Below are 10468 nucleotides of genomic sequence, written 5' to 3' on the forward strand. Positions count from 1 at the left end.
TCCGACTATGCTGGATGTAAGGTCGACAGGAAGAGTACATCAGGGACGTGCCAATTCTTAGGAAGGTCCCTGGTGTCGTGGAACTCTAAGAAACAAACCTCCGTTGCCCTATCCACCGCTGAGGCCGAGTATGTTGCCGCAGGACAGTGTTGCGCACAACTACTTTGGATGAGGCAAACCCTCCGGGACTTTGGCTACAATCTGAGCAAAGTCCCACTCCTATGTGATAATGAGAGTGCTATCCGCATGGCGGAGAATCCTGTTGAGCACAGCCGCACAAAGCACATAGACATCCGGCATCACTTTTTGAGAGACCACCAGCAAAAGGGGGATATCGAAGTGTTTCATGTTAGCACCGAGAACCAGCTAGCCGATATCTTTACCAAGCCTCTAGATGAGAAGACCTTTTTCAGGCTGCGTAGTGAGCTCAATATCTTAGATTCGCGGAACTTGGATTGAAATGTAGCATACATGTGTTTATGCTTTTGATCATGTTCCTTCTTGCATTTTGTTGCTTATTATGGTGCTCAAGTTGTACAAAAACTCCCTGACCTCACAAGTCCGTTGCAAAGTGATGCACATGTTTAGGGGGAGATATGTTACAACTTGACCCTTTGAAGACTAACCATGTGCTTGAGTTTGATGATTTAGTCTCGAAGATGGATTGAAAGGGAAAAAAGGTGGACTTGGACCATGAAAGACTTCCACTGCACTCCGATAAGAGGGTAACTTATTCCAAGTTCATCTTTAGACTCTCATTGCCTATTTGCTCTTAATTGAAGATTTTGGTGAGGCAATGGGGTTAAAGGGCCAAGATTGATCCCGTTTTGGTGCTTGATGCCAAAGGGGGAGAAAATAAAGGCCAAAGCAATAAATGGATCAGCTACCACTTGAGAGACTTTTGAAAACAGTAGGATAAAGCTTTTGGTTTGTCAAAACTCTTGCATTGTCTCTTGTGTCAAAAGTTGGCCTCTTGCGGGGAGAAGTGTTGATCATGGGAAAAAGGGGGAGATTTTGGAATCTTGAATCAATTTTCTTTGGAAAACCTCTCTCGATGTCTCTACAAGTGGATTTGACTAGAGATAGGATTTTGAGGTTGATTTGCAAAAACAAACCAAGTGGTGGCAAAGGAATGATCCATATATGCCAAATTGAATCAAAATAAATTTGAGTTTTTATTTGAAGTGATATTGCACTTGTTCTAGTTGCTTTATGTTGTGTTGGCATAAATCACCAAAAAGGGGGAGATTGAAAGGGAAATGTGCCCTTGGGCCATTTCTAAGTATTTTGGTGATTGAGTGCCAACACAGGTGCTTAAATGTGAATCTATACCCATGGATGGACAAAGTGCAAATCAAGAGTAAAGGTATGTTTCTAAGCCTTAGTACATTGTTTTGAAGACTAATGTATTGTGTCTAAGTGCTTGAAACAGGAGAAATCAAGTCAGAGAAAAGTTGGCTGTGTACAGCCAAAAGGCTGTTCGGTCTGGAGCACCAGACTGTCCGGTGGTGCACCGGACAGTGTCCGGTGCGCCAGGCTGCCTCGAGCGAAGTGGTCGCTCTCGGGAATTCGCCGACGGCGTACGGCTAAAATTCACCGGACTGTCCGGTGTGCACCGGACTGTCCGGTGAGCCAACGGTCGGCCGCGGAATCCGTGCGCGACACGTGGCCGAGCCAACGGTCGGAAGGGGGCACCGGACTGTCCGGTGTGCACCGGACTGTCCGGTGCGCCAACGGCTCCCAGATCTGCAACGGTCGGCTGCGCCATTTAAGGAAAGAAATCGGGCACCGGACAGTGTCCGGTGTGCACCGGACTGTCCGGTGCGCCCGATGACAGAAGGCAAGATCAGCCTTCCAGAATTGCTCTCAACGGCTCCTAGCTGCCTTGGGGCTATAAAAGGGACCCCTAGGCGCATGGAGGAGCACACCAAGCATTCCTACAACATTCCTAAGCACCAAGACATCGATCTCGCGCATTCGTTTCATTGTGATAGCATATAGAGCTCTTGTGGAGTTGTGAACTCTTTGAGTTGTGTTGCGAGCTCTTGTTGCGACTTGTGTGCGTGTTGTTGCTATGATCTTTTGAAGTCTTGTGTGCGTTGCTCATTCCCCCTTGCTCTGTGTTTCTTTGTGAACTTCAATTGTAAGGGCGAGAGGCTCCAAGTTGTGGAGATTCCTCGCAAACGGGATTGAGAAAAAGCAAGCAAAACACCGTGGTATTCAAGTGGGTCTTTGGACCGCTTGAGAGGGGTTGATTGCAACCCTCGTCCGTTGGGACGCCACAACGTGGAGTAGGCAAGCGTTGGTCTTGGCCGAACCACGGGATAAACCACTGTGTCATCTCTGTGATTGATCTCTTGTGGTATTGTGTTTTGTTGAGACTCCTTTCTAGCCACTTGGCAATCATTGTGCTAACACTTAACAAGTTTTTGTGGCTATAAGTTTAAGTTTTTACAGGATCACCTATTCACCCCCCCTCTAGGTGCTCTCACCTAGCCCTTGAATCCGGTGGAGGCACGAAGTTTCATGAAGGGTCCAGCATGTTCCCGAGAGGAGCTTCTACTTCTCCATCACAAATTCACAACTCACAAGTGACAAGTCCATGGCCAGCCAAGGTTTCTTGCATTGCCTTCCCTTTCCTTACTTCACCACCAAACCAAACATGCCAAACTGCAGAATAGCAACTTCCTGGCCCCTATTCCTCTCCGCAGTCTCTTTCGCATTTCCCCTAATAACACATGGACTGTTGTAGCGCCTTCTAATGACGGGAAGACAGATGAGGTCCTGTCGACGTCACATCAAGGAGGATGTGCAGTACTGCGTACCTAACAATCAAAATCCAGCTGGGAAATACAAACGTATGACGAAAGTGATGCAGATCTCAGTCCACAACGAGAAAATCGGGAAAACAATACAGTAACAACACAAGAAAGGAAGAGTCAAACCGTTCTTCTTGTAAGTGCTTGACTGCCCTGACTTGTAGCGCGAGTGGAATTAGCAAGCGATCTGCATCACATCAGCACAAAAGCACATTCCAGTCTTAGCACAAAACACATCCAAGTCCTAAAAAAGGAAAACCTCGGCCAGGCAAGGGGAGGAACCAAGACGCACCAAGAAGTAGCACTTGGAGGACGGCACCCAGAGGTTGGAACTGCCGGTGTCGAAGATGACAGTGAACTTATGCTGCGGCGAGCCGACGCCGATCTCCCCAAAGTACTGCGCGTTCATGTAGTTCTTGAGCGCGATGACGTCGGAGTCGTCTTCACCGCCTGAGCCCAGGGCGTTGGCGCCGCGGAGGAGGAGGCGCTGCCTCTCCTCGACGGAGAGGCACGTGGCGACGCGACCGTTCTGGTCGACGGGCTGTTTCTTCAGCGCGACCCGCACCAGGCCCTCCGACGACGCGGGGAGGAGCGCCTGGAGCAACACCACCGTGAGGAGCAGCAGGGCGACGCCGCGGGTTCCCATGGTCGCTGATCTGCGACAGTCCAATGCGGAGCGAAGGCCGGTTAGATCGAATAGATGCATTAGTGGGGAAAGTGCAGTACAACCAAGAAAAGGACTGTTTGCGGCTGACAATAACGCTGCGATTACGGTTGCGAGCGAATTTTGCAACATCTGATGAAAGCCTGCCACAGATCGGATCGACCGAGGATCAAACCGCCCACGAAAAACCTCAAAACTCGGTGAGTCGATCCCAACAGAATTGAAACCCCCTTTTCCCAAAAGAGAGAGAGAGAGAAGATAACACAAAACTACTTGGAAATCGTAAGAATCAATCGGGGAAAGCGGATTGCAACAAGCAGATGAGCCCGCATCAGACACCGAACCAGCAATTCAAGTCGCGGTCAAGGCGGTGGTAAGTCCACGAGAAGAGAAGCCCGCCGCGATGTCCACCACGTCCGTACCACCGCCCTGCCCGCACCCCCACCCCGACCCCGACCCGGCCACCCCGTCACCCGTCGCCGCTGTCCCCACCACAGCACACCCCGGAAGCCGAACGCGGCTACGAGTGGATCTGGAGCCGAGGTGCGAGTTTTCCTTGGTTTTGCCATCAGCAGCGTCTTGCGTCCCTGTGGATCTCGGAGATTGGGGCGGGCGGGAGGGCGGTTCGCCATGGTCACGGCGAGGTTTGCGGCGTGCGGGCGGGTGGATGGGTGCAGGGCGTGCGGGCGGGCGGGAGGGCGGTTCGCGGCCTTCGCGGCGGCCGCTGCGGGATTGCGGCGGGCGGGCTGGATGGCGGGCGGGCGGGCATAGGTAGGGGACGGACGTAGAGGCGGGGGCAGTCTACAATAGGTTTTTAATAGTTAGTAGAGATTACAGCTCGGGTGCAGCAGTAGCCGTAAGCTTTAGATTTAGGCAATGGCGGTCCACACCACAAACACACGCTTGCGCGCATCGATAGCCACCTAGCTAGTAGCAGGCTAGCAGCTAATCACCACAGTTTACGCAGGTCTACAAGGCAATCTCCATTCTCCAGTCTCCACCGTGGACGTACGCGTGCAAATCTCGGTGGGGCCCATTCGGCCGGCCGGCGGCACGCACGCACCGTACTTTGTGACTCGCTAAAATTCATTTCTATATTTTATAAAAATGGAAGAATCAATATATTGCAATTTATGTAGGTATAAACTATAATTTTTAATTTTGATAATAAAAAATCTTATTGACAAAATCACACATTTGATCCGTATTAAAAACAATGAATGATTATTTCTATTGTTCGATAAGAAAGAAAAAAAAGATACAGAGATAAATCGAAATAAATATACTTCCTCTCCCCAATTAAAATTTGTTTTTGGTTTTTTATACTTCCTCTCCTAAAATATAATCTAATGTATATAATTTATATATGTATTTAGATTCATTATCATTCATTTGAATATAGACAAGAGTTAAAACGAATAAAATTTAGGATCGAGAAAAATAACAGTTTATTTTTAGTTGATTGCACAACAACGTCGAAATCATCAAAAAAAAATCAGAGAAGTGCGGCACCTCTTGTACGCACGCACACGGCACATGATTGCGCCCACTAATCCACCGCCTATATCTCACTAACACACACGATACTAATTACCTCGTCTGCGTGCTAATAATCAACGGTTAGACTATTCCGCATTCATACATGGCATCACGTTTCAGTGAAACACCATCGGCGCAAACCAGTCGCGTCCCGACACGTGTCCCAGCAGATGCCAAGTCAAAAACTTGGCGCCAATGTGTAACGGCTCCGGCCTCAGGCCAGACGGCAGTTAGGCAGGGGAAGCGCCTCTTTTTCCCTCCTTTTAAACCCCCAGCGGTGTAGCAAACGTTGCTATCACCAGCAAGCATTGTCTCTCCATTGTGCCCAATGTCTTCAGCTACAGCCTAGAGGTGTAGAGCTCTCCACTCCCACCTCCCGATCCAGCACCTCATGGTTCCATGGAGCTTGCGCCGATGTCCGCCACCATCTTCTTCGCATTCCTTCTCCTCTTCCTCCCGTACGGCCCGATGAACCCAGGTGTAGTTTCGGCAGCTGCCGGCGGCGGGTTAGACGATGACCGCTATGCGCTCCTATCCTTCAGGTCCGGTGTGTCCAGTGATCCGAATGGAGCCCTCGCTGGCTGGGGCGCACCTGACGTGTGCAACTGGACCGGTGTCGCCTGCGACACGGCGACGCGGCGTGTCGTGAACCTGACGCTAAGCAAGCAGAAGCTCTCCGGCGAGGTCTCCCCTGCGCTCGCCAACCTCTCCCACCTCTGCGTGCTCAACCTCTCCGGAAACCTCCTCACCGGCCGCGTCCCGCCGGAGCTGGGGCGCCTCTCCCGCCTCACCGTGCTAGCCATGTCGATGAACTCGTTCACCGGGAGACTCCCTCCCGAGCTCGGCAACCTCTCCAGCCTCAACTCCTTGGACTTCTCCGGGAACAACCTGGAGGGGCCGGTCCCGGTGGAGCTCACGCGCATTCGCGAGATGGTCTACTTCAACCTCGGCGAGAACAACTTCTCCGGGCGCATCCCGGAGGCCATCTTCTGCAACTTCTCCACCGCCCTGCAGTACCTCGACCTCTCGTCCAACTCGCTCGACGGCGAGATTCCCATCCGAGGGGGCTGCTCGCTCCCGGACCTGACGTTCCTGGTCCTCTGGTCCAACTACCTCAGCGGCGGCATCCCGCCCGCGATATCCAACTCGACCAAGCTCAGGTGGCTGCTGCTGGAGAACAACTTCCTCGCCGGCGAGCTGCCGTCCGACATGTTCGGCGGAATGCCGCACTTAGAGCTCGTGTACTTCACGTACAACTCCCTGGAGAGCCCGCAGAACAACACCAACCTGGAGCCTTTCTTCGCGTCGCTGACCAACTGCACCGGCCTCAAGGAGCTCGGCGTCGCCTGGAACGAGATCGCCGGCACGATCCCGCCGGTCGTCGGCCGCCTCTCCCCCGGCCTCCAACAGCTCCACCTGGAGTACAACAACATCTTCGGCCCGATCCCGGCAAACCTTAGCGACCTCGCCAACCTCACCACGCTGAACCTGTCCCACAACCTCCTCAACGGATCGATTCCACGGGGCATCGCCGCCATGCAGCGGCTCGAGCGGCTGTACCTCTCCAACAACCTGCTCTCCGGCGAGATCCCGCCGTCCCTCGGCACGGTCCCTCGGCTAGGGCTCGTCGACCTCTCGCGCAACCGGCTCACCGGCGCCGTGCCGGACACGCTCTCCAACCTCACCCAGCTCCGCGAGCTCGTGCTGAGTCACAACCGCCTCTCCGGCGCCATACCGCCGAGCCTTGCGCGATGCGTGGACCTGCAGAATTTTGATCTCTCGCACAACGCTCTGCAGGGCGAGATCCCGGCGGACTTGTCCGCGCTCAGTGGCTTGCTCTACATGAACCTCTCCGGCAACCAACTGGAAGGGACGATCCCTGCTGCCATTAGCAAGATGGTGATGCTGCAGGTGCTCAACCTGTCGTCGAACAGGTTGTCGGGCGCCATACCACCCCAGCTCGGCAGCTGCGTCGCGCTGGAGTACTTGAATGTCTCCGGCAACACGCTGGAGGGCGGCCTCCCGGATACCATAGGCGCCCTGCCGTTCTTGGAGGTTCTTGACGTGTCCTACAATCGTCTGACGGGTGCGCTGCCGTTGACGCTGGAGAAGGCAGCATCGTTGCGACATGTCAACTTCTCCTTCAATGGCTTCTCCGGCGAGGTGCCTGGAACGGGGGCCTTCGAGAGCTTCCCGGCGAACGCGTTCCTCGGCGATGCCGGCCTTTGCGGGTCCGTGGTCGGTCTGGCCCGGTGCGGCGGCGGCGGTGGCGCGAAGCACCGACCTGCGCTTCGTGATCGGCGCGTGGTGTTGCCCGTCGTGATCACGGTCATCGCGTTCACGGCTGCCATCGTCGGTGTCGTCGCGTGCCGCTTGGCAGCTCGAGCAGGCGTGCGGCGAGACTCGCGCCGCTCGATGCTGCTGACCGACGCCGACGAGCCGGCGGAGGGAGACCACCCGAGGGTGTCGCACCGGGAGCTGTCCGAGGCGACGCGCGGGTTCGAGCAGGCGAGCCTCATCGGCGCGGGCCGGTTCGGGCGCGTGTACGAGGGGACGCTCCGTGACGGCACGCGCGTCGCCGTCAAGGTGCTGGACCCGAAGAGCGGCGGCGAGGTGAGCAGGAGCTTCAAGCGGGAGTGCCAGGTGCTGCGACGGACGCGCCACCGGAACCTGGTGCGCGTGGTGACCGCGTGCAGCCAGCCGGATTTCCACGCGCTCGTGCTCCCGCTGATGCCCAACGGCAGCCTGGAGAGCCGCCTGTACCCGCCCGACGGCGCGCCGGGCCGCGGCCTCGACCTCGCGCAGCTGGTCTCCATTGCCAGCGACGTCGCGGAGGGGATCGCCTACCTGCACCACTACGCGCCGGTCCGCGTCGTGCACTGCGACTTGAAGCCGAGCAACGTCCTCCTCGACGACGACATGACGGCCGTGGTAGCGGACTTCGGCATCGCCCGCCTGGTCAAGGACGTCGGCGACAGTGACCTCGCCGACAGCGCCGGCTCCGGCTCGGCTGACCCGTGCAACTCCATAACCGGATTGTTACAAGGTTCAGTCGGCTACATCGCACCAGGTGCGTGCAGTTTTTGGATTATATATAGTTTACTCACTGATCAAGTTCAGTGATCTAAACCATGCATGTCGCGTACGTTTGCTTAACATTTTTCGTTGTGCTCTGTTCTTGCATGGCTCGTCAGAGTACGGAATGGGAGGGCACCCGTCGACGCAGGGCGACGTGTACAGCTTCGGCGTGATGCTTCTGGAGCTCATCACGGGGAAGAGGCCGACGGACGTGATCTTCCAGGAGGGGCTCACGCTGCACGACTGGGTGAAGCGGCACTACCCGCACGACGTCGGGAGGGTCGTGGCGGAGTCGTGGCTGACGGACGCGGCGTCCGCCGTGGCTGACGAGCGCATCTGGAACGACGTCATGGCCGAGCTGATCGACCTCGGGGTCGTGTGCACGCAGCACGCGCCGTCGGGCCGGCCCACCATGGCGGAGGTATGCCATGAGATCGCCCTCCTCAAGGAAGACCTCGCCAGGCACCTGGGCGCGCCGGCCGCCACGACGATGACGGCTAGCGAGCGCTCCTACTCTACCACGGATTCGTCTTTCTGATCCGTGGGCCTTTGGCCCTTACATGTAGATGCAGGCATATACAAGCCCCGTCTAGAATTCTGGTGTTTTCTGCTCTATAATCAAAATAAAAAATCCTGATTTTTTTTGAAAATTTGGTACTGATGTTTAAATCCATATTTTTAGTTCATATAAACGTGTGTGTATGTACAAATAACATGTTCAGGGAAGTAATAAACTACAATTTTGTAGGTTTGATAAAGTACAACATAAAAATTAACGGTACAATATGTTTCAAAAAATATTTAAACGGTATATTTTGCTCTAACTCTAACATTTATTTCTTCGCCACCAACCATGTTTCGCATTATGTACTAGAAAACGACGCGCTGCGTTGTCACGCCGCCATGCAAATGGTAAGATATTCCCGTGTAGAAAAAAGATCAACGTTAGATATTAACTCACATATATGTCACTTTATTAGCTCATTAGATTTGGAGTTTATTACTTATGTCTTGTTGGTTTATAATGTAAGATCACTACCATAGCTACATGCTTATATACATTAAAAGATGTAGCGCTGTTGGTGCTACATGCTTATATATACCAAAAGATGTAGTACTATTGCTGCTACATGGTTGTATACATTAAAAGATGTAGTGCTATCGGTGTTTAACGAAATAGAAAATATAGAGATATTACTCTAGTCAAGACCTTCTAAAATCTACTACTTTACTTTGTCTTCTTGGTTTATCATGCATCATTTTTTGCTTTTCCCTGAGAGTGGATACTCCTGATTTTCTTCTGTTGTGGAAGATCATCTTTGACATCAGTTGTTTCGTTGTTTCCCGTTGAGAAAGTTTTGTTATTCATAATAATCTAATAAGATAATGAACGGAGACAAGCCAAATACAATTGTTGGCATAAATAATTTTTATTTTGAAGGATGTTTACTTGTAGCATGGTGTGCACGGGGATGACAATACTGAAAAGCAACTATTATTACACTGTTTTTCACATGCTATTGTGTTCCCAATAAAAGGCAATTAAAAGTGTACTAGTCCTATTATCGGTTTTCGGTTTAAAAATAGTAGAAAGTATATTTTCGAAATTGCCTTCTATATGTATTAATCATCAATACTAGATTTACTGCTCGTAGTTAATTATGATTTTACGACATATATTGCTCCTAACTTGTCATATAAGTGCTTGTATTGTATATAGAAGTTTCAACCAGTGCATAATGAAGATAATTCAAAGGCAAAAATCGGCATCTTGAAAACTAAAAACTTTAGTATTGAATTCTCAATAAGAGAACAGTGCAACCTGAGGAGCGGAATTTAAAATTCTTTTTTTGATACATGTATTTTACACCACCCACATAAGTAAGGAACGCCAAACTACTTTAATTAAAAGTTCGCAAAAAAATCGTAGGCTCTAGAGGACTATAATTGATGTATAGGAAAAAAGACAAATCTATAGTTCATTTATTTATTTCATTTATTCCAATTTACACCAACACTTGATACATGCTTTCTAATATCTCTAAAAAATTAGCATAATAACTTAAGTAAGCAAAATCACTAAATAATGTGCTCTTTTGGAAGCCAATTAATATAACAATGGTTCTTGTGTTGCTGCTACATTGGTCCAGTGTCGCTAGGAGGGTATATGATCCGTTATTGATTTTTCTACCATTTCAACAAATGTAATTATCATCCTTTTGTTGTAGTAATATTGAAGCTAACACATTATATGCAACTTCCCATCGTTTTATGCACAATGAAAAGATCATTCTTTGATTGTGCAAAATCATTGTTTCAGCAATCTTAACCCACAAAAAATCACCCACTGACGATTATGAAAGAAAAT

At 51.2% G+C, this 10468-nt stretch overlaps 2 protein-coding genes across 3 annotated transcripts; one reads left to right on the plus strand and one right to left on the minus strand.

Annotated features, from left to right (window-relative positions):
- Positions 1-2847: 2847 nt before the first annotated feature.
- On the minus strand, positions 2848-3519 carry LOC103637970 (aspartic proteinase oryzasin-1). Its single transcript, XM_020544344.2, has 2 exons — positions 3112-3519; positions 2848-3006 (listed from the first exon to the last, which is right to left on the minus strand). Exons 1-2 carry the CDS (start codon positions 3463-3465, stop codon positions 2995-2997), a joined length of 366 nt encoding a protein of 121 aa, XP_020399933.2. The 5' UTR covers positions 3466-3519; the 3' UTR covers positions 2848-2994.
- A 1780-nt stretch (positions 3520-5299) lies between these two features.
- Positions 5300-8881, plus strand: LOC103639736 (putative leucine-rich repeat receptor-like serine/threonine-protein kinase At2g24130). 2 transcript variants are annotated; one of them, XM_020544349.1, is made up of 3 exons: positions 5300-5480; positions 5565-8092; positions 8217-8881. In XM_020544349.1, the coding sequence occupies exons 1-3, from the start codon at positions 5422-5424 to the stop codon at positions 8636-8638; spliced, it is 3009 nt and encodes a 1002-aa protein (XP_020399938.1). In that variant the 5' UTR covers positions 5300-5421; the 3' UTR covers positions 8639-8881. The 2 variants fall into 2 exon arrangements, with proteins under 2 accessions (XP_020399938.1, XP_020399937.1); XM_020544348.1 differs by having other exon boundaries at positions 5300-8092.
- The last annotated feature ends 1587 nt before the right edge of the window (positions 8882-10468 follow it).

The sequence above is a fragment of the Zea mays genome, chromosome 9 (genome assembly GCF_902167145.1).
Source record: "Zea mays cultivar B73 chromosome 9, Zm-B73-REFERENCE-NAM-5.0, whole genome shotgun sequence".
Classification (NCBI taxonomy): domain Eukaryota; kingdom Viridiplantae; phylum Streptophyta; class Magnoliopsida; order Poales; family Poaceae; genus Zea; species Zea mays.